The 25,369-nt window shown below is 35.8% G+C and overlaps 1 protein-coding gene and 1 long non-coding RNA gene across 2 annotated transcripts; both read right to left on the reverse strand.

Annotated features, from left to right (window-relative positions):
• Positions 1–9,346: 9,346 nt before the first annotated feature.
• Positions 9,347–12,011, reverse strand: LOC110927350. The gene is made up of 2 exons (XR_002585604.2): positions 11,474–12,011; positions 9,347–9,685 (listed from the first exon to the last, which is right to left on the reverse strand). It is a non-coding gene; the product is annotated as an uncharacterized LOC110927350 (long non-coding RNA).
• A 1,458-nt stretch (positions 12,012–13,469) lies between these two features.
• On the reverse strand, positions 13,470–17,015 carry LOC110927349. Its single transcript, XM_022171027.2, has 4 exons — positions 16,600–17,015; positions 16,410–16,500; positions 13,940–15,613; positions 13,470–13,853 (listed from the first exon to the last, which is right to left on the reverse strand). The coding sequence occupies exons 3-4, from the start codon at positions 15,521–15,523 to the stop codon at positions 13,692–13,694; spliced, it is 1,746 nt and encodes a 581-aa protein (XP_022026719.1). The 5' UTR covers positions 15,524–15,613; positions 16,410–16,500; positions 16,600–17,015; the 3' UTR covers positions 13,470–13,691.
• Positions 17,016–25,369: the final 8,354 nt, after the last annotated feature.

Below are 25,369 nucleotides of genomic sequence, written 5' to 3' on the forward strand. Positions count from 1 at the left end.
ATTTGTTTATTTTCTGCAGAATTTTGCAGTTTTAGTGTGTTTCACTTTCCGGTACCTATGTTATCACTAGGAAGGCAGTTTTGTAATCTCTACTTTCCTACACACTATACTAGTGTAACCCTTGGTCCTGGGGCTTATTTGGTGTCTTAATATCACGTCTGTCTAAGTACTGAACTCCCGTCAGTACTTCTAGTTTGTCTGAAAACTGTGCCAACTCTGCTTTGTGCATTAATAGAACTATATTGTGTTGCATGTAGTAGTGATAAAAATCTTGCAACATGAAATGCCATTGTATGCATATAATAGTAATCAGAATTTCATTCGTCTTGTAAACTTAAATTATGCACAGTCATTAAAGCATAGACTACTGTTCAATTATTGTACGGAATGTATGGAAAAGTGCCAGTTGTCACACCATACAAGAGTTGAGTGGCTAACCCTGTTGTAATTGTAACACCCCATGTTTTCGAATGTCAAAGTCAAAGTCAAAGTCCAAGTCATCTTTGACTTCTTTGACTATAATTGGTCTATTTTATGTTTAATTGTATTATGTAGAGTAAGTGTTGTTAATCTATATATATATCGAAGTAATCGAATGTTTAATCAATACGACCGATTTACGACTGTGAATAGTACGAAGTAACAATGCGATAAAGTTAATCAATCAATAATCAAGCTAATCGACTCATCAATCAAACTCGAAACTCGAATTATGCGAATTTGGTATTGTATTACGTGTGTGTGTGCCTTATGTGTTGCTTGTGCGTGTTTACTTTATGTTTTGTGTGGTAATCAATCGAATCAATCGAAACTCGAATCGAATGCAAACAAGATCGAATAACGGAGAATGATAACGTAAGGTTAGAGTGAAATATAGATGATTGTATGTTAGATATAGTAGTTGGGATTGAAAGTAATTTGATTAGGAACTCTATCGTAACCGTATCGTCTTCAATCGAAATCGAAATATCAAAAATCGTCGCACCGAACACTCGAACCAGGCTGTGGATCGATCAGGCTCCTAGCCGATCGAACGGCCCAGCCGATCGGACGGACTGTCCGATCGAGCAGGCTGTCCGATCGGGAAGCCTGGCCGATCGGCCAGCCCTTTCCTCTTTTGGAGCCTATAAATAGGGCCGTCATTGTCTTCCTTTCCACTTTTGGAAACTCTCTGACCGGCCAGCTCGTGCTCCCCTTCTTTTCTCAGATTTCTTCCGATTTCGGTAAGTTTTCGTCCTAATTCTTGTACTTTCTTGATCAAAACATGCTCCTACACCTTTCTATCTTTCAAATCTTGATTTCTAACAGTGAAATCATCAAGATCTAGGCATTCAAGGATGATGTCATCATGGTGTTCTTCAAGAACATCATGTTTTGGCCTCAATCCACCATGAATAGCTCAGATCTAACCGGTTTCCACATAAACAAGCTAAGATCTACCAAAGATCTAAACATTTACATGATGTGAAGGATTGAAAGAAGGATTTCCAACTCTCTTTCAACTCTTTTACACTCAATGTCTTCAAACCGGTAGAAACGGAGCTTGAGCCAACTTGCTAGTCCTTCTAATGATTGCGAGGTTCAAGATTCGGATTCTATCTACGAGGTTCACTGATTTCGGGTTAAACATCAAAACTGCCGTTCCGAACCGTTCACCGGCCGGACTTGGGTGATTCCTGTCCAAGCAGGAGGAACAAGTAAGAACGAAGGTTCCCTGGTTCAGCTCGTTGTCAAACTACCTCAATATAATGTCAAATAATCAGAACAGCCAAGTGTTAGACGAACAGGCCGACTAGGTCAGGATGCTGGCCGAACGGTTAGGCTGTTCGAACGAACAGCCCGGCCGATCGGACATGCCAGCCGATCGACCAGGCCAGCCGATCGGCTAGCATATGGCCCTGCACTTTGACAAATTTCGTGAAGTATGGTATTGAACGAAGTACTGTTCGATCGAACGGCTGTTTGTCAACATTACTCTTCGGATCATGAGATACTATGCTTCAACACTTAATCGATTTTCAACTCGTTCGACATATTGGAATGCCACCCGATCGAGCATGTTGTTCGATCGAGTGACATCCTGCTGAGGACTACTACTGAAGTTCCTAACCGATCGGTTAAGCCGGCCGATCAAACAGACTGTTAGATCGATCGACCTGAAAGGTAAGAACACTTCAGTGTTCTCAAATACTACAACGAAAACTTCAAAAGGTCAAACCATCATACACAAACACATCTTGCTCAAAAGGAAGAAACAATCCACTCAAACAGTCCAGCCGATCGAGCCTATCGGCCGATCGAATGGACTGTCCGAATGGACAGGTTCTCCGAACGAACAACCCGTCCGATCGAACCTACTGTTCGATCGACCAGGCTGTTCGACCCATCCATCACCTGTTTCCATTCTACGTGTATTCATCGTTATGCTATCGAACTATTCAGGCTAAACCCTACTCTCAAGCGCTCCCTTCAATCCATCAATCAATCGCTGTGAGTATACTCGATCCCTTTTTGCTTTTAGCACTTTGGCTGTTACATACGTTACTTATATCAAGACACAATCGATCACACTACTCAAACTGTTTGAACGCTAACCAATATGCATGTATTACATGACTAAATGAATGCTTGTTGATTGTGTTTACACGTGGAATGCTGTCTACCTGCCTTAACGACGTAGTACTATAGTTTGGACTCAGCACCCGTTCACAAGGGGGTTGTTAAGGACAATTACTTGCATGGATTATGGTGGTAACCATGTATTGCGAACTGTCTCGGACGGTCAACCCGCAGTCACTGGTATCGATAGGTCCATGTCGATAATTAACATGCTTCGTTTTCCTCTGTGTACGTGCTGGTTATGCGTAAACTATTCGAACTCTATATGCTATTATCAAACTTGTATGCTCACCTTTACATTATATGTATTGACTTTATTTTAACGTATGTGACAGTTGTTTAAGATGTTTGCTTGCTAGGAAAGCGAGGCTAGAATAAAGCTCTAGAGGCCCCCAACAAATAGTTGTCTGTCAGGAGCGAGCAACTAGAGCATAGTTGTCTGTAGATCTTGTCAGTCTGGGTCTTTAGGAGCATTTGAACAATACTCATTTATGTTATGTTAAAATCTGAGTTGTCGGAACAGAATTAATTGCCTAGATGTTATCTGTAATAATATGTTTATCTATTCGGGATACGGTATGGGACGTATCTTTTAACTGAATTGTGTAAATAGTTGTTGTGGAAACTTCTGGACAATTTGTTTCGCTCAGTGCCATGCCCCAATCATTCCGCCATCGGTTGGGGTGTGACAGATTGGTATCAGAGCCATAACTATAGGGAATTAGGTTAGACACGACCTAGTCCAGGTCGCTGTCTTAGAGACCTAGACTATAGTTAGGAACCAACAGACCAAGCTTATGTGCTATATTCTAACATTCTTTGCTATCACTGCACTCGAATTTTCAAATAGAATCAAGCGATTCAGTCGGGATTAGGTGTGAAAACCGCAAACTCTCGACTAAATTACTCGATTAATGCCGATTTTATCAATTTATCAATGTTTTCCCCATTATTCTCGATAAAAAACGAGGAGAATTATACCAAATCAGGAGTGAAATCTATATTTTGATGAATAATCTCCTCAAATTTTACTAAAACAAGGAGGAAGCTGCTAAGCTAGGGGTGAAACCTTAACCTTGAGAGCTTGTTCCGGATTTTATTTATCTCACCAAAGCCTCGACGGACTCCAACGACCTGAACTCACGAGTATGACCTAGGGAATACGTGTTGAATGCCCAAGAATCGAGGCAGAAACACGAACCTGAAAGTTGAAACGTGACGACAAGTCTACTGTGAATAGTCGAATCGCTTTGGGTAGTCAATGTCTAGTAGCCGCAGCCAATCCATTTCTCGATTTTATGTGTTTCGATTCTGAACCCGCAGCTGCCTACTCTGATGATTCGTTGATTTTATGTGTTTTAAGTGTGTTTACCTGTTTGTGTGTTTAATTTTGATGTTCGCTCGATTTTTGCTATCACTTTGATCGACACACACACGAATCGCATTGCTCTTCTACCTCGAAACGCTAGCAAGTCGCTGCAAATCTAGACAATACTATGCTACGAAATACGATTATACCATACTATTCGACATGCTATATGATTATACTATACTACTCGATATGCTATATGTCACGACCCCCGACCCCACCCTGGACGGAATCGGGAGCCGCGAGCAGCCCAGTGGTACCGGTGATTATTTTTGAAAAAAAAAACATTGCAGCGGAAATTTCATTAGGACCGTGAGTTAGGACAAATATCAGAGTTTAGAAAACACCGGATTTTATTTAAATAGATGGAATAATTTCATTTTACAAAGGTAGCTTTTAATAAAAACAATATTTCTTAATTTGATTTAATAGTAAAATAAGCCACTTCTTGAAGTCCTTCAGTGCCGGATCCAATCCTTACTCCATTCTACTGTAATTACCTGAAACGCATTTTAAAAAGGTTTTGTCAGCGGGAAATACTGAGTGAATCATTCAGTTTACTGAAAACGACCCATTTGTTATAATTCACAGTATTAAGAGAGATTACAATGTTTCTATGTCAATCAACTATCCACAGTATTTGTCACTCGACTCGTTTCGGTGACTGTGGTCATATCACTATTGGGTTCGTTCACCCACACGTGACGTAAATCCCTATTTATGTCCGTTCACCTAAAAAGGGTATCATGATTTAGGCTCGCCCACCTAATCTGATAAAACAATAGTAACGTGCACAATACCCCACATACCGGCTGTAATTGAAGACTACATAAACTTAATCACTGTAATTATAACTTTTGAAAATAAACATGCTTTTGTAAACAATTTTGATAAAAAGAGAATGACTCACAGTATAAGCATGCTTTAGCAAGCTTCTTGATTCTACTCCTTCTGATAATTAAGCATATACTTTATTATTTTGGATCTTCTGATGATTAAGCATCCATTTTGATTGTAAGCGTATAGTTGGGAATATTCTGATGGTTAAACATATAGTTTAACAGAATGGAATACGTATTTGTGTAAAACCCAAATCAAACCTAACGATGATCACGAGATTCGAACCTTAACGAATTTCACAAAGTATAGTCTTATTCAGACAGTACTTTGGTATCCATTTAATGAACTCACAAAGTATAACACTTTGGATTCCGTTTACCGAAATTCACAAAGTACAACACTTTGGCATTCGTTAGATGGTTCCTGAATCAATCGGACAGAACATCGCTTTGGTGATTATTGGTTATAACACCAACGTATAGAGAAAAGAAGAAGAGAAATGAGCAAAGGAAAATGAATCCTAAGCTTCCTATTTATAGGTAAGGTAGATTCCTATTACTTGGGGCCTGATCCTGATTCTAACTTTCGATTTCATATCCCCCCTGAGTTTTAGGGGCCCTGATCCTGATCCTGATTCTGATTGTTCTGAAAATTTTAGGGATTGTGCAGGATTACTTGGGTTTCTCAATTAGGGTTTCCTTACTGGAGAATTAATATAATAAGTATTAATTTTAGTGAGAGTTGTTACACTATACGAACGACTCGCGAGTTTGAATATAAAAGGCCCGAGTTAACGGGACTTAAAATAAAACGGGTTGTGAACAAGATAAAATAACTAGGAAATAAATTACCTAGTTAATTACAAGTTTTGTAGTTATGTGAAACTTTGGTCAAAACATGTTATATGCAACAAGGGTAAGGTATATGGGCCAAAAGTGAAAAGATGGAAAAATAATTTTATTAAATAAAACAACTAAAAACCAAACACACACACTTGGTCTGTGTATGGTCGCAGGAAAACACAGGGGGCGACCAAGCTCCATCAATTGAACCCTAGTTCTTGAAGTTAGATCAAATTGAAAGGGTAAGGGGCCGTTTGACAACATCTGAATGGTTAAGTACTGAACCAGTAAGAGGTCTGAACCATTAAGTGCTGAACCAGTAAGATGTCTGAACCATTAAGAGCCTATATAATGTTAACCGTTTAGAGGCAAATGTCTGACCATTTCAGATTAGAGGTCTTAACCATTCAGACTCTGTATAAATCTTAACCATTCAGAGGCAAATGTTTGAACCATTCAGACATCTGCTCGTGAAACAAACAGTCTGAACCATTAAGTGCTGAACCAGTAAGAGGTCTGAACCATTAAGAGCCTCATTAAGAGGTAAACAAACAGCCCCTAAATCGGCTCCAAAGCGAAATCCAAACTCAGAATAGTGATCACCTTCGTGAAAGGATCATAAGGTATGCCCAATTTTGCTATTTAGTTTCACCTTGAGTTCTAGGTGAAAACATGAAATCGAAATTTTAGCTTGCATGATCAAAGTTTGGATGAAATTAGGAATAATTTTATGTCTAGGAGTAAACCCTAGTCATTTACTTGTTGAATTGATGTTCATAATTGTGAATTCATGATCACCCGATTATGTGCTAAATGGGTTTTGTAGAAACATGATGAACCCTAGAATCATAATGGTTAAATTGTGTTAATAGAACTCCCTGAAGTAGATTTGGGATTTAAATGTTGATTAGACACAAAAAAAAAAAAATTGGAAAAAAGTGTGAAACTTGGTAGAAATAACTAGTTATGAACTAGTTTATAAATGTGTAAAAGTTATGCCTACTAGGTGTTTGTTGAAGTGCCTAAGTGAAATTGCGCGTCTACTCGGTTGTAGGTAGAACATGATTTGATTAGGCATCCGTAGGAATGCCTAATAACATGATAAAAAGAGGTTTCATTTATAGAAGAAAACTTGTAAATGTCGTCTAATGAATGAAGTGTCTTTGATAATTGATGAGATCGCCTAAATGAGTTATTGAACGCAAATATGCATTTCATACGATTAAGGGAAATTGACTTTTAAAAGCCAAATTATCCAATGATGAAGTCGAATAGTAGTTTTGACATAAAATTCGTAAGATGGAATAGTCGTATGTGATAAGGGCTAATCTAACCGTCTTACGAATTATAATGATAGATTAACACTTGACAAGCTAGGTGGAGGCTTGGGAAAGAATCGGGTTAAACGAATCGAGTACGCGGGAAAAGAGCAAGGCTTGGAATGCGATGTAAGTAAAAAGCTTACACCCCTTGTTATAAGACAGGTATTTATTCATATATTGTAAATACGATAAAAAGCTATATCCGAAATATTTTTCCGACACGAAATAATACGGGATATGTACAATGATGAAAAACCTTGGTTAGTAAAAAAAAGGATCTAATGGTAAAATCCGAAATGGGTCGGATGGGCGAATTGGTAGTTAAAACCATGTTTTGTTATGTATGTAAACGTTTGGTCATATGGGCCAAACGGGCCAAATGGTGATGAAAGCACCATTTGGCAATATCGACTAACATTTGGTTGTCAAGTTATATGTTCTTAGGATTGAACAGAAGTTGAATTATTCGTCGCTTTGGATTAGCGGCTAATAAAAGCAAGGTATAAAAATGAAACGGGTCTATATGTTGACCGAGCCTGGTACACATTATTATGTTGTAGTTAAAAGTGCTATTTTGGTCAAATGATTTGTGAGAGTCCTTCGTCGTAAAATAAGAGACTAGAATTGACCAAAAAGCCCTTAATGGGTAAAACGGGCAAACGACCCCTAGAGGCCGTTTAGAAACTTGTATTGTAATTATGTAACCCTTAGATCCATGTAAGAGTCGTAGGCATAAACTTCGTAGTTCAAATGCCTAAAAATGGGCATTTGCGTAAAATAACTAGTTGAAGGGTACAATTGGGAAAAAGGGGTTCGTTATGTTAAATCTACCACAAAATAGTTGTGGTGGATTATATATAGTTATTTAGATATGGAAATATTGTAGTGTCAAAAAGAAAAGAGTAAATTTTAGACTAAATTGCTTAAATTCCCTAAACGGGTCAAAACAGTTTATGCACATAGCTTGCGCACTAGTCGCGCAATTTATAGCAATTACGAACCCGAGCTAAAGATTGTGTGTTAAATACATTACCGTATGTATTTTGGTTGTTTAAGAATCAGGTTGGTGGTTTTAAATACAAACGGGTCAAAATGTTGATTTGAATAATAAGTCGATTGCTTAAAAATTTGGAATTTTATTAGTTTGAATGTTAAAATTTAACTCCATATGATGGAGAATTAAATTACGAACGCGTAGGAAAAAGAATTACGCGAATCGGATAAGTATAACAAAAGTTATGCATGTTTTTATATATATTAAGTTGGAAAAAAGTTGGAGCTGGGCATATACAACAGCAGCCAAATAACATTCTGTCGAATCATGGCTGTCGCGCCACGCGACAGTAAACGCTTAGCATTGTCGCGGCTAAACGTTTTTGTATATATTAAAGCCACGGAATTTTTGAAGTTTATTTTTTTGGTGTGTTATGATTGGTTTTTGGTGTTTTGGGTTTGTTATTGGTATTTATTATTGGTTATTTTTGTTTTAATGAGCTTGAAAATCTTTATTATTTTTGAAGCTTAGGTTCCTAACAAACACAATGCAACACATATTAGTGTATTAACCCAATTCAAACTTTAACGATAATCATGAGATCAAAACCTCAACGTAATTAACAAAGTATAGCTTTATTCAGGCAGCACTTTGACATCCGTTGATGGGTTTCAGATCGATCAGACATGGTATCGTACCAGTGATCAGGGTTTCGTACACTTTTATGTAGCAGAGATTCGCAGTTTAGGTGCTCGGGAATTATAACAACATAAAAAGAGAGCATTTGATCAGAGAATTCGATCGAACGGGTGCGAAAGTTTCCATCCCAGACTGGCCTTTATATAGCCCACCAGGGATTCCCAGGAGCGTCGCGGAAGGAGACACGGTCTCTTCCGCATGTCGCCTGAAGGGTCAGCCTGGCCTAGGTTGCCACGTGTCCAGCATAGGTCTAACACGTGGCGTGACGACGTGATACGTGTCCTCGGCCGCCTTTTTCATCCAGTAGCGCGTTTTTTCTCGATTTTCATGCCGATACTTATCGCGTATGCTCGGGTCTTGATCCCAAATGGTTCGGTTTTTAATTGTGAGTCCGATAAGGGTACTTTTGTGTGGGTTGGTTCAACAACAACCAAGTTTTCTTAACCGTTAAGTTGGGTATACAAGTTTCGTCGCGCGCACTTCTGGTTTTAATTACGGGTTGTCGTCGGGAATATTTTTGAGGGTTGTTACACAAGCGACTTGCTGGTGATAACGGATAGTGTGCAAAATGGAGCGACGATTGCATGTGGAGGCCGCAACACGATCAAGGGCTAACAAAAGGGTGCCAATGACTTATGGTTTAGTGGTGGTTGTGTAGTGGTAACTAGTGAAAGATGTTTCTTTATGTAAGTGAGCTTTTACCCGGAAAATAGTATGAATGAAAATATTGTTACAAGATCAAAGGGGCATACCCCGAAGCAACCTATAGTCGGAACACACAAAACATGCTTTGGAAACCGCTAAACATGATTTTAAGTACCTAAATGAACAAACACAATGACCACGAGCCTTCAAAATCCCATGCTCAGCTTCCCAAAGACCATCTTCATGATCCAATATAGTGACAAGCTAACAGGACAAAGACATGGGCAGCCCAAAACCGCATCCACAAGAGCAACCGTTTTATAACAAAATTTGGGTCTTCTCTAATAATCTTGGGCTTCGAGAAGCAAAATAAAATGCAACATGAGTGGGCATTTAAAGGCCTACTAATTAGAGGTGCACATATCAGGTTTTTTAATACCCAGTTTCGGGTAGGGGTATGCATGGGTCGGTTTTGACCAAAAACCATAACCATAACCGCGATGTCGGTTATTGGATAACCATAACCATAACCGATCGGTTATGATGGTTATGGTTATTCGGTTTTGATGGTTATAGTGGGTCGGTTATGGGTGGTTAACCGTGTATTTAGCTTAGCTAAAAATAGCTTAATTTTTTTGCATGGAATAAATTGTTATTGCATATTTGTATATATTAGTATATTACCTAGTATTAAAAAATACATATTATCTATAATATTAATACCAATTATTATCGAATATAAATTCAAATAAACATTCAAGCAAAACCATAAAATGATATGAAAACCAATAAGTACTAAAAATCTTCAGTCAAAAACATCAAATATTAAAAATATGGTGAAAAGTCCTAAATCCTACAAAGATTTATTACATGCCGGTTCGGTTCGGTTATGGTGGGTATGGAAAAAAGGATAACCATAACCGACCCGCTACATTCGGTTTTCAAAAAAACCATTAACCGACCCACCGGTTTTTATTTGGTTCGGTTTTTTCGATTTGATTTTGTCAGTTAATTCGGTTATGGTTTGGTTAATTCGGTTTTTTGCACACCCCTAGTTTCGGGTATGGAACTGATTCTGAGTATGACTGGGTATTGAAAAATCGGGTAGGGTTCGAGTATAAGTATTGAGGAGAAAAAGTATACCCTATGTATCCAGTACGGGTATATGTTCGGGTATTGATACCCATTAAACTTTTTTTATTATTATTTTACACAAAAATAATTTTTTTGCATGGAATAAATTGTTATTGCATATTTGTATATATTAGTATATTACCTAGTATTAAAAAATACATATTATCTATAATATTAATACCAATTATTATCGAATATAAATTCAAATAAACATTCAAGCAAAACCATAAAATGATATGAAAACCAATAAGTACTAAAAAACATCAAATATTAAAAATATGGTGAAAAGTCCTAAATCCTACAAAGATTTATTACATGCCGGTTCGGTTCGGTTATGGTGGGTATGGAAAAAAGGATAACCATAACCGACCCGCTACATTCGGTTTTCAAAAAAAAACCATTAACCGACCCACCGGTTTTTATTTGGTTCGGTTTTTTCGATTCGATTTTGTCAGTTAATTCGGTTATGGTTTGGTTAATTCGGTTTTTTGCACACCCCTAGTTTCGGGTATGGAACTGATTCCGAGTATGACTGGGTATTGAAAAATCGGGTAGGGTTCGAGTATAAGTATTGAGGAGAAAAAGTATACCCTATGTATCCAGTACGGGTATATGTTCGGGTATTGATACCCATTAAACTTTTTTTATTATTATTTTACACAAAAATAAATTCGTTTATAATTAATTCTGGTTTGTAATCTGTAAAAATAATTAAATAAACAACAATAACATAAACTCATCTAAGTACAAATTATTTGTTTCATAATATGCATTTTTTTTAAAACTTAAATATAAAAGTTGTGATGTAAATACAAAAGTATACTTTAAAAATTCGGGTATTCTCGGTATTTTTGGGTATAAATCAGGTACGGTTTCGGGTACATGTATTGATTTCAAAATGTATACCCTATTCATACTCTACGGTTAGGGCCGGGTTTAGTTACGAGTATAAAATATCCGGGTATAAATAAAACCGATTCTGGATTTTTTCTCTGGTCTAGTTAGGTACCAGTTTTTCGTGCACCTCCGCTCCTAATTAACCCCCATGAGCAGGCCTTTAATGTGGTTAGGTGGGCCTTTTTCGAGCAAAAGCGATTGGCCCAATAAACATTGAACATCTAGCTTAATAAGGAATTCCTTTGGGGCTCATGATACGCCACCCAATCTCCAAAATAAAAGACTGCTCCCGGTTACCACCTTGAGCCCCAAATTTAAAGAACCAGCACTATTTTTTGACTTCTACAAACAAAATAAACTACTCCCCGCAAAAAGTGACAAGGTTTGAGTTGTGAATGACTTGAAAGTGGGGTTGTTTCCGACGAGGGTTAGATAGGGCGGCAGCGGTCGACTGCCCTGACCGCCCTGTCCAGGGTTAAAACTTTGAGGTTCCTAATATCACAATAAACAAGGAAATATGTTTTGTATTGAATTGTTTGTTAATCACTTAAAAGCGATTGAGAATCTCGAGAACCTAAACAAAAATGTAGGGAGACTTGCTCAAAGGAAATATTTCAGGAAACGGGCTATTCCCTCAATGAATAAGAGTTTTCCAGGTGTGCTTATATAGAGCACAATGTTACTATTCTAACCCCTAGACTATCACTAAACATCTTGGTTTAAAAAATAAAATAACTGTGCTCATGAAAATGTACTTTGTAGTATGGGTTGCATGACTCATGCATATTTAACATGAGCGACAGTTGTCTAATACCTTCACGTTATTCTTGTTACATAAAACTTTTTGTCATGCTCTACTCTTATTGAAAAAAGCCAAGTAAGATTTAACCACATCTTCGTTAAAGCTTGGTTTTAAGAGGCACGAGGCGTTCCAAGAAGCTTAGGTGTTGAAAGCCGATGTGTGAGCTACGTCAATACTTATTGTCGGGGAAAATAGGAATACAACGGATGCTTTGAGAGACGAGATTTCACTTTTGATGGAAATCAGACCCTTGATCGAACACACAAACACGGTTTGAACGAACTTGTTCGACTCTTTTTATTATTATTTATCAATTAAAGCACACCTATTACAATAACCCTAACCATCTATTTATACTAAACTAAACCCAAACCTACTATGACTCAACACAATTAAATAATTATTAAACCCTAACTAGATAAATATATCTAATAAACTAATAATTATCTTTAACCCTTTTAATTATCTTGAACCCCATTCAACTCCGATAAGGATTAATCCAACAATTCAAAATTATCTCTTCAACTTTCAGATCAAATCATCTCGGTAGTTCTTCCGAATAATTCAATCGGACACAACTCATAATTCGAGAACAAAAACCTAGTATGTGTGTTGGAAATTCTTATGAACGAGAAGATTGAGACCAAGGAGAGATTTGGAATTTGGAGATGATTCACTGGTACTCTTGGCAGTTATAATTTTAAATAATAAAATTGCCACAAAAATTGCCCTGATTTTGCATATTGAAAATAGGGTGTTTTCCAGAGAATACATAAATTTTAGCTCGACCCCAGCAAGGCGTTGCCGCCCCTCGAACACTACTCCCAGGGGCGCTGCCCTCGGACCCCCGCCAAGAGGGTGTTGCCCCCTTGGAACCCTCGTTAGAGGCTTTGTCCGAACACTTAGAATTATAGCAACTCAAACAAGCGTACACTCCGCACCTTATAACTTGTTTGATGTGTATCATAATTCTCTTTAGTCACTAAGTCAATCCCGATTACACTAAAATATATAACACTTATAAACTAATTATAAACAACATTAACTACCTCTGAATAGTGAAGCAATAAAATAATAAATAAAGTCGTATGTACTACCTAAAAAGCATTAAGTAGAACCTAAGAGGCACAAATATACCATACAATGTGTGAGCTACATCAATACTTATGAACCAACTATAAACAATATTAACTACCCAATAATAAACAAAGTTGTATATACTACCTCATACAAGTTTCAAAACCAAACTCACTTGACCAATACACAATTACATGTTTAATAGTAAAATCATGACCATATCAATCAATAATCACAAACATGCAACAAAAGGCATGATCATACCATTTTAACTAACTTTATACTAAAAATCATCTTCCAGGCTGAAGAAAGGGCAAAAATAAGTGTCTATGTTTATGCTTACACGATAACTCATATTTTCGATACTACAAACAAGAGATCCGAATTTACAAATCACCTTTGCTTTCCAACAACATAATCTCAAACCAATCCAAGTATAACTTAATTCTAATCATGTGTTTCTATATAATAATTTAGGTTTCAAGGCGGGACTGTGACTGTGAATTATCGCCACAGCAATCGAAAGAGACTGCAGAGAGGACAGCGTCGATTGGTAATGGATATAATACAAACCATCATGCACATTCGTCACTTCTATAACCGCCACGCTTCCCTGAAACAAATTAATTCAAATCTTGATATCGTAATTAACGCCACAAAGAAAGAAAGAAACAGCAGATGATATGATATATATGATACCTGTGTAAATAATTCAAATCTATTACTCTTCCCGAAAACGCCATCTTGGTACAACCCATCTTTGTTATTCGGCCCGGAACTAAGTAGTGTTAACGGACAACCGATATCCCAGCCACCACAGTCGCAAGCGCCGCCGCTTCTCCATCTTTCAACAAGCCCAGACGGGCCTCCGTTTTTCGTTCGAGGCCCACCGTGAAACCCTGCTGGGACAACAACATCCATGCTAATGGAATGACGATCGGAATCGTGTCTACAAGCTTCACAAGGTGCGGATTGCGTCACCGGAGCTGCTGCAGCCTTTTGCTCTTTGAGAAACTTTAATCCCCACCCTCCAACTTGTTCTACCTTTTTACATGGAATATGATCTTTCACAATGATAGCGGCTAACTCAAGGTTTGCGGGAAAGAGATTTCCGTCTTCATTTGACGGTAACAAACCGTCTTGTTGTGCAACCGACCCATCGAACTTAGACAAAGTCCTCTGTCTATAAGAGTGATTTCCTCGTAAAATACTTGCGACTTTCTTTGACAGCCCGGTGGTCTTTTTAACCGTCATTGGATTTGGCGTATGCGTGCCCCCTTCCGTGTGATGACCATGACCGGTAGCGCATAAAATAAACCGACTCTCCATAATTTCCGTTCCAAGTGGACACAGTGTGAAAGACGTAGAAACTCTCAATTTACCGACGAGATCTGCCTCGTCATCGATTATTTCATTTTCCCTTTTTCCAGATCTAGAATAAAACATGTAAACGTAACCCGAATCGGTTTTTATAAGATTCGTTGTGTAAACTTCTCTCTGGTCTTCAACGGAGAGAACATAACGAGGGAATCCGTTGTTCCATGAGCAATGAAGCATTCCATGACTGTATGCACCCGAAGATGAAGAAGTCGTTGATGACGATGATGATGATGAAGTGGAGTTTGTGCTTGAGAACGAAACAAGCCGCTTATGCATGGGATCACTTCGAAAAACGTGATCTCCGGATACTATCCGTTTCTTTTCTACGTCCTGCGATGAACCACCACATAAAGACTCGCTAGCTTCCGTCACACTCGGGTTTTCATACCTGATATTATTATTTTCAGAGGCAGTTAACCGGCGTAGTAACGGACTGTTCATAAGATTTATCATGCTTCTGCTTCCCGTAATCGAACCGACAATCGGTTTTACAGACGAGCTTATGGCTACATTTTCGTCTCCAGATGAAAATAATAACAAACCATCACCACCAACTACTCTTGAACTAAATCTATCGGGAAAAAAGTTGACTTTTGATGAAACCGAACATGAATTTTCTCTCATAGTGCTCATATGAATCAACTCAAGGCAATGACGAATGTATTTTTCTTCAAGAGTCATAATCTGCTTTGGAATCATCTTCTTTAAGACGGATATTTGTTGAAGAAACAACTTGTGTGCGCAAAAATCACTAATATGTAAACTGTTAACACTTGAAGGCTCAGTTACCGATACCGTAGACACACAATCTTCTTTCGATGATTCGAAATCGTCGTTTGAGACATGTTGTCGATATTCATCTTTGACAACAATCTTCCTATGCACAATTGCATTATCCATCATCTCGGACTATGATAGTAGACGATATATTCCAAAGTGGTCACATATGTTTAGTTATAATGAACTGGTATGCCTTGAATTGTAACGAGTAAGCTGACAAGCAAATCACAGGCGTAAGTATTGACACAAAAACTGCGAATAATTAAACGAAATACCAAAACAATATACAACAACAATAGTGGATCAAGTAAAAGAAAAAGTGAGTTAAGAAGCCATGAATTGGTCATGTTACACACAAGACTTCACATATTATTATTAATACCAATATATAAAAAGATTATCCAAGAAGCAATGTAAAGTAATAAATCCTCAATACCAACTGATACCAAAATTGTAAGAATTTATAAGAGTGCAAAGACATCATATTCTTTAAAGGGTATGTAGGTATGTAACAGTTTGCCTAAAGAACATTATGCTGCAATTACAAGAAAATCCCAAAAGTGATAACTAACTTGATCATCAAAACTCTAATCCCTTAAATCAAGGACACAACTTTATTAACTCAACAATATATTAAATTGAAATTTCAACTAACTCAAAATTAACTCCAACTACAAATAAAGTTGCAAGAAAGCTACCAAAAAAAATAAATAAATAAAAAAAAAAAATAATAATAATAATAATAATAAAAGTATACTGATTAACAAAAAAAAAAAATCCTTATTTAAAAAAAAAAAAAAAAAAAATAATAATAATAATAATAATAATAATAATAATAATAATAATAATAATAATAATAATAATAATAATAATAATAATAATAATAAAATCAATAGGTTAAATTGAAATTTGAACTAACTCAAACTGAATTCCAGGATACAAAGAAAGATTCAAGAAAGCTACACACACACCAAAAAAAAAAAAAAAAAAAAAAATCAAGACAGCATACCAAAGATTGGAACTTTCTTGAAAGCCCAGATCAAAGCTTGCTGTGTCTGATGGGTAAATAAATTATGGTATTGTCTAGACCCTCTGCCTGCCTGCACACAGGACAAAGAGACAAAATTTAGGATAAAGATTATGTATAAGAAGAAGAAGAAACAATATAATAAATAATAATAATAATAATATGTACATACATGTAATGAAAGTGAAAACTGAAGTTGGGAGCATGCAAATTGCAATCTGCTGCAAGTGCAAAGGATGGAAAAGGATGATAAACAGTAGAAAGGGATTGCGCGTATAACGTAAGCCACGTATGAAGGAAAGTGGGTGGGGCCGTATGAATGTATGTATGTTGGTGATAACACGAAATGAAGATTTAAGGAACCCTAATTGGATTGGATTGGGTTGGATTTGTGGATGGAGGAAAGAGATGAGATGATGGAGAAAGCAATGTAATGTTATGAGCTGGTTGCCATTGTTTACTTTTTTTTTTTTCTTGTTTGTAGCACTCACTCACTGCAAGGGGGAATGGTGGGCCCACTATGCCGAACACTTCCTCAGACATGTGACTTCTGCTTCTGGTTCCCATTAACTCTTTTCTTCCTTCTCTTTCTCTACCCGTTGGTCAAATATATGTCTAGTCAAAAAGTATATTTACCACCTCATCTCACAACAATATATAATATATGTATATTGTATTGTATATATTATTATATTTTTAGACATAAATTCCCTATTATTTATATAAATAATATATAATATACGTAATGCGATTCCTGTCGAAAAAAAATATACCAGAATACCAAGAAAAAAAGTTACACACAGTCGCGTAACTATTTTTTTTTTAGAAAAAAAGTTAATGAACGTGACTAATCAAAGAAAAATCAAACTAAATAAAACTTAGATGAATTAAGAGTAAATCATTTGAAGTATAAGAGTTAACTTATAAATAAAAATGTGAGTAAACTGTCATTTTGGTCCCTGTGGTTTGGGCACTTTTGCCATTTTAGTTCAAATCTCAAACTTATTACATTTGGGTCTTGTGGTTTGCATTTTGTTGCCATTTTAGTCCAAAACTCAAAATCTCTGACTTTTGACTGTTTTAATGATCCCTTTTTGTCCTTATCTGAAGGGGTAGTTTGGGCATTTAATTTTCATTAATGTAATTCAATTATTAAAAAACCACATAATATAAAAACCCCTTATATTACCAGACAATTACTTCATCATCTTCGACCCTTATTCTCAGCTCATCTTCTCAAACCCAAAAATCATCTCCGACGATCTGCATTCTTGCCAAGACGAATCCGATAGTAAAAAAAATCATACAATCAAACCTAACAATTTAAACAGAGAATTCTAGATGCTGATCGATTTCCACCATCTCCAACATTCAATTCAACATTTTTCATATGAGATGATAATAATAATAATGATAACAATTTCAACTTTTCCGATCAGAGTACCGGTGCTCACCGCAGAACAGATCGCCACACCGACACCTAAATCCGGCAAAACCGACTCGTTTCCGGCAACCGGAGCACCGATTCACAACTTTCACCGTCGTCTTCTGTTTAATTTCATTCTCCTCCACCACAACCGTCCGATCTACCACCAGATCAACCGATTCATCACGAAACGTTGACGTTGACCTCGCCGGAGACCTCGCCAATCCAGATCTACGTTGACGACGTCGTTGAGCTAGCGTTGAAGCAGTTCTGACACATGTTATTCGTGGCGGGGCTGGCAACAACACCACAGTTGTTGACGCATAGAGTTAACGTTTCAGGTACTTTTTTGAATTCTGTTTCTTCTTTTTCTGTTCTCTGCGCCATCGGTTTTCAACAATATTAACGGGATTTGATAACGGAGTTATAAGGTGCTTGAGAAATGAAATGAAATTGAAATTGAAGTGAAATTAGGGTTAGGGAAAATGGTTGGGGGTGGAGGTTTATTAAGGGAAAGGATAGTATTAATAATAATTGAATTACATTAATGAAAATTAAATGTCCAAACTACGCCTTCAGATAAGGACAAAAAATGTTCATTAAAACAGTCAAAATTCAGAGATTTTAAGTTTTGGACTAAAATGGCAAGAAAATGCAAACCACAGGGACCCAGATGTAATAAGTTTGAGATTTGGACTAAAATGGAAAAAGTGCCCAAACCACAGGGACCAAAATAGCAGTTTACACTAAAAATGTATTATAAAACTAATTTCACTACTAACATACTACAATCAGGCTTTTAAGATATATAGTAATTCATGGTTGGCGAAGTTGTTAGGCGTTTCCAGGTCAATTAGGTGGGGAGTTGCGAGTACTCAGTCTTGGTGGAGAGTACTCAGGGAGTAATCAGACATATCAAATTGTAAATGAATTAAGTAATTTTTGGAAAGTTATATATATGTCAAATATCATAATTTTATATTTATAAAAAATACGTGAGTATCAAAAAAAAAAGATACATGTTCAAGTATTAAAGTATTTCAAAAATTGATATTCATTCTTTAATATTGTAGACATAGAGATTATGTTTTATTTTTTTAAGTCAAATTCGTCCCGAGTTGATTGATTAAATCTGATATTAGCCGAGATTTACCATCTTTGATGGATTCCAAGTAATTATACAAACTTGAAGAAAATCGCCTTAGCACGTATAGCGATCACTCTACGAGTATTTGACCTTCCAGAGCTGGTTTTACATTATACTATTTATTGTTTCTCTATTTTCACCTTCACATTTTTAATATAATATATTATTATTTTATAATATTAAATGTTGGTATTTATGTTTGATTGATGAGTTCACATGCCCGCAAACCCACATATCAATTAAACAAATCTAATATTTGAGATAAAGAAAGGGGTGCCACCTTTATAAATATTTAAAGATGTTTTAAAAGTTGTTAAAAGTTATTTAATTAGAACGTGATGGGTCTATAGGACAATTTAGTTGGTTGAACTTGTCAAGATTCTAACATATTAACAAGATTTTAGGCGAGATGTATGTGTTTTTCTTTGTTATTATTATTGTTATTAAATTGATATTATAAGTTTCTAGGTCCACATAAATGTTTAATTTTATGTTTCTCCAACAGTATACCATATTGCTTCACAACCTACTTTTCCATAAGTCAAAATATTGCATTTTCGAACAGAAAAGGCTCCATCTTTCCAGCAACTATTTCATTTTGAAACATTAAAAACTAAGGACAGAGTTTTTAAAATAATATATTTGAGATGTAACCTGAATTATTAAATAAAAAGGTCCCTTGTTCAAAATTTAAATATTAAAAACTTGAAAATGAATTGCCGTTAACAAGGTTGAAATGCAAATATTCAAACTACTGAAAATCATTTAGTAAGCAGTTAAAGTTTAGTCCCCTCTTCTTAATAATATTTCTTGATATTATTAAAGTAACATGTTGCCTTTAAAGTCGAGTAACATAAATCATTTAGTGGTACAGTGAGGCTATATTAATTAGCATTAGCCTGCTTTTTTTTAAAGTTGTGTTGATAATAGTAATAAGGGAAAAATAATGGTTAAATAGTTGAGCTATGAAGGGTTTAATTATATTTTAATTATTTGTGGACTATTGTTAAAAAAAGATAACTATAGATTACAAAACATGGGTATATTAAAACCATCTAATTCTCATTCTCATGCAAATTAATTATTAGAATGTGATAATCTACTTTTGCTGGTTCTTGTCTTGTGTGTTAAATGTGTGTCTATAAGATTTGTCTTGTCTTTTTTTAATATTAAATTTATCTTAATTTTGATTGTGTTTTGCTCTATCATTAATTCTATACAGTTTGGCAAAGAAGATATACATACATACATGTTTCGAACAATTGTATTTGTATTTGTCTAAAAATAATATTATTGAGAGAGGTTTGATGGTGGGAGTAAATGCGATCATGAAGGTATTATAAGGCAGGTATGGCTTCATTGAATGTTCGGTTGGAGATATGGAAAGTTACTTGTATGGTCTGTTAAAGGTGGTGCTTGTCAGATTTCAAACTAATGGCTTTTTTCGTGTGATTTAAATTTATATTCAATCTCATAATCATTTAATACAAAACTAGTGAACAAACCCGTGTGTTTCATCGGAGGTGTTGTAATTTGTAAATTTCAATTTCGATGATTTGTACATTAATATTAACTTATCGAAGAAAAATCTTGGTTTCGAAGACTTTTACATTAGCATGCACCACCTGTGAAACAAATTCAAGTCAAAATAGTTGGTACCAATGTTAGTATCGGTTTGGTTTATCACGGTTTTGGTACAGGACCGACACTTGCACGCATTTGCTTATAATGACACAAAAAAAAAAGACTCTGCTTTAAATAAAACTCCATTTTCAACAAAAATCATACCAGAACGTTGTGGAAATAAGTTAAGCACACATGCGTATCTAGTTTTTTTTAATTAACGAATACAAGTTATTAGAGAAAAATAAATAAATAAATTGAATATTAATCGGGTTTTTGCATATATTATTTAAAGTATACAAGGTAAAACCAAAACCTAAAAATTGTCTATGTCACAAAATGAATGGAGCTATCCAAAATACATAACTAATTATTTAAATTTATTTTCTTTTAAAATGATAAACACAAACACCATAAAATCTACACATAAACTTCACCTATTACTCATTTTATAAGACTTGAACTTGCACCACTTTAGTTCGGTTAAAATCATGTTGCCACTAGATCAAGACACTATTAGCAATTAGTTGTTTAATCTTACTCTTGTATAGTTTGTCAAATTGAGTTTGTATACTAAAACGTATAAAATAACTTATTAAAATCATGATTCAATTCAATTCCATGCCCTTTCAATTAAAATGTGACAAATGAGAATGGGTAAATTAATTGAAAGTCAAAACCGGAAAGTCTTTTAAGAGACGTTCATGTTGTCCATGCCTACAGCTTTGTTTTATTTTTCACAATGACAAATTTGGTACAACGCCCCTTTCAATCTAAAGGCTCCATAAAACGTGTTTTAACAATGTGGTCCACATCGGTTATAACTCATTTAAATAATACCTAAACATGTTTCTTTTTCTTTTTTAACGGCTACCTAAACATGTTACATCTTATCATCTCACACAAAAGATGATACATGTATAGAAATCGATTGTAACAAATTTATCTTTTGCTGTTTTAAGTCAATAAGTGTGAAAATTATTATGATTTTTGTATTTTTCTTCGCATTTAATAGCGTACCATAACTTTTTTAAGAATGTCTATTCGGATTCCCATATCTACCAACTTGATATGCATACACACAAATATATATATATATATATATATATATATATATATATATATAGGGTAGGGATCCTAAGAGAAGTCCACCCTATATGAGAAACTTGAGAAGCATTCTGGACCACACATTTTTCTAAGCCTTTCGTAATATACACATATGTATAGTTTAAAATTGACTATATACATATATGTATATTGAGTTATACACATATGTATATAGTCAATTTTAAACTATACATATGTGTATATTACGAAAGGCTTAGAAAAATGTGTGGTCCAGAATGTTTCTCAAGTTTCTCAACTAGCCTATCACTTCTCACATGATCCTTATCCTATATATATATATATATATATATATATATATATATATATATATAGGTAGAGAATCCTGTACAAAGTGGAATTTTTGTGAGAAGTGTGAGAAATAATTTGGGAGTGACAAGTGTCCTTTATTCTAATTAATTCAAAAGGGTATATTAGTAATTTGACATTCTTATCATTTAATTGATTTCCAAGATAACTGTCAAAAAAAAAAAAAAAAAAAAAAAAAAAAAAAAAAACTGGTGATGAGTTTTTATAGGGATTGATTCGAATTTTGAATTTTTTTTGCAAGATCCTATAAGATTATCATCTACGCATCATTCTTCATCAATTATAAATACATGAAATCTCCAGATACCTTCCCCAGATACAATACAGTTGTTTACTTTCTGCGTCCTTTTTCGATTTTGGTGTTTTATAGCATTTACAGATGTATAGTGTTTTATCATCAATCAATAGTGTTATATTCTGTACAGACATCTTAATTTCCTTTCATAGTGTTTTATCCCCAATCAATAGTGTTATATTCTGTACAGACATCTTAATTTTTTGGTTCATAGTGTTTTATTCCCAATCAATAGTGTTATATTCTATAGAGACATCTTAATTTTCTGGTTTATAGTGTTTTATCTCCAATCAATAGTGTTATATTCTGTACAGACATCTTGATTTTCTGGTTCATAGTTTTTATTCTCAATCAATAGTGTTATATTCTGTACAGACATCTTGATTTTTCTGGTTCATAGTGTTATATCTTCATATAGTGTTTTATCAAGGGTTCATAGTGTTATATCTTCATATAATGTAGGATACGGTTACCATTTTTTATTGGGGAAAGTTGCTGATTTTTAGGAGAATAATGGGGGTTTTGGTTGTGTAGGAGATGGTTACCATATTTGAAACATTTGAAAAGACACTATTGCCCTTTAATTTTACATAAGGCCCTTCTAATTAAAACACAATTTACATTTTTATACCCTATTGATCTCAACTATTAGATCAAATATCCAATGGTTTAAAACACTTCTTACCCTTCTCACATTTTAAACACTTTTTACCATATCCCTACCCTATATATATATATATATATATATATATATATATATATATATATATATATATATATATATATATATATAGGGTAGGGATATGGTAAAAAGTGTTTAAAATGTAAGAAGGGTAAGAAGTGTTTTAAACCATTGGATATTTTTTTTTTGAACGACAACAACGGAACCTTTATTCATCATGAAACCCGGCGCATAGCAAGGAGCTATAAAGCCATAAGTACAATCCAGGAAATCAAGAGAAACTTACATCAAGAGAAAACAAACAAACAGACTATACAAACTTTCATCTTTCCGGGATCGAAAACTCGCTCCACTCGTTCCATGTTATGCCTTGGATTCTTGACCTCTTGTTTATCCAGTCAAACGACTCCTCCTTGATCTCTTCTATTAGTTTGCTCGGTTCTGATATTTCGTCATTGAAAGCCTTTTTGTTTCTGTTCAGCCAAATGCTCCAAACAGTTAGGAGGTATATGGCATGAATTAATTTTGATTTTCTTCTCGGCCATTCAGATCTATCCTGAATTCTTGTACGAAGCGACTCCAGTTGGTTCTTTGCTGGGATTTTTAACCAAGCCCATATCATCATCCATACACGGTTAGCATATGGACAACGAATAAATATATGTTCTGCCGTTTCTATCGCTGATCCGCAAGTCTTGCAGGTGTCCGATGTAAGCTGCATCCCCCTCCTTTTTAGCGCATCCAGCGATGGGATTTTCTCCTCCACAGCTCTCCAAATGAACAAGTTTACTTTTGGCGTTGCGATTCTGTTCCATTCCAAGCAATTAGGCTCATTATTTAAGTTCACAATCCCTCCCAATTCTTTCCTAATATCCTTTACCGAGAAGCCCTGCATCACATTCTCCTTCCACCTCCATTGATCTTCCCCATACCCTTGTCGTTGTTGCAGTAATAGTGTGCTTAGACTAGCCATCTCGTTTCTTTCTTCATCACAGTTAGGCGATCTTCGCCACTGCCAGTCCCACAATCTCCCACCTTGATTTGACTTGTAGTTTTGTGACACCGTTCCATTTTTGTTACTCGCCAGCTCATATAAGAGTGGATACTCATCTTTAAGTGGCCTGAACGTTGCCCATGTATCTAACCAAAACAGAGTTTTTTCCCCGTTACCCACTTTGCTTTTGAGACTTTGATGCACTTCAATACCCAGCTTTTTAAAATCCTCCTCCACCCCAACTATTGTTTTCCAGACCCCGGTTTGTGATTTTTTTACCGGAATGTTACACACTACCCTTTTATTCCGATGTAATGACTTGATTACCTTGACCCACAGTTGATACGGATCCTCTTTTAACCTCCACCTCCATTTCATTAGAAGTGCCAAATTCATTTCCCGAATCCCCCCCACTCCGAGCCCACCCATGTTTTTTGCGGCAACAATTCTTTCCCATTTCATCCAACGAATTTTACCTCCGCTCCCACACCCACCCCAAAGAAACCGTCGCCTAATTCCCTCCAAGGTTTGAATCACCTTTTTAGGTGCTTTATATAATGATAGAAGGTAGTTTGGAATGCTTCCCAATACCGATTTAATGAGCGTGAGTCTTCCAGCAAATGATAAAAATCTTGCTTTCCAAATAGAAAGACGTTTGTTGAACTTATCTATTACCTCTTTCCAGTTCCCAACCCGATTCATGTTTGCGCCCACCTTTAGCCCTAGGTACGTGAACGGAAGCATACCAGATTTGCACTTTAAGATGTCTGCCATGTGATCAACCTCCGCTTCGGTTTTGCCCACCCCATAAAGAAAGCTTTTCTTATGGTTCACCTTTAACCCTGACATCATATAGAATACCCTTAGGATTCTTCTCAATGATTTCATATTTTCCATGTACCAGCTGCCCATAAAAATCGAGTCATCCGCGAAGAATAGGTGTGATAAATTAGGCCCATTATCAGGTAATTTGATTCCTTTGAACAAACCCACCCGTTCTGCCTTTACCATGAGTATGTGAAGAGCTTCCATTGCCACCGTAAAAAGAAACGGAGACAACGGATCCCCTTGTCTAAGGCCTCTTTTATAATGAAACTCACCCGTCGGAGCCCCGTTAACTAGAACTGAGGCTTTGCCTGAAAATAGAATCCCCATAATCCAATTTCTCCACTTTGGTGGAAAGCCCATGTGAGTGAGGATTGTTATTAAAAACTTCCAACTGAGCGTATCATAAGCCTTTTCCACATCCGCTTTAAATAGAAATAGTTCTACCTTCTTCTTTTTCGCCCAAGATACCAACTCATTAAGAATTAGTGGGCCGTCGACGATGTTCCGGTTCGA

This window comes from Helianthus annuus, chromosome 2, assembly GCF_002127325.2.
Source record: "Helianthus annuus cultivar XRQ/B chromosome 2, HanXRQr2.0-SUNRISE, whole genome shotgun sequence".
NCBI lineage: Eukaryota > Viridiplantae > Streptophyta > Magnoliopsida > Asterales > Asteraceae > Helianthus > Helianthus annuus.

Bases quoted from the DNA above. Each gene is read 5' to 3' on its own strand.
- LOC110927349 (XM_022171027.2), bottom strand. From the start codon at position 15,523: ATGATGGATAATGCAATTGTGCATAGGAAGATTGTTGTCAAAGATGAA. The intron at 13,854-13,939 runs GTATCATATATA...AATTTGTTTCAG, and splicing joins GATTTGAATTATTTACACAG to GGAAGCGTGGCGGTTATAGA.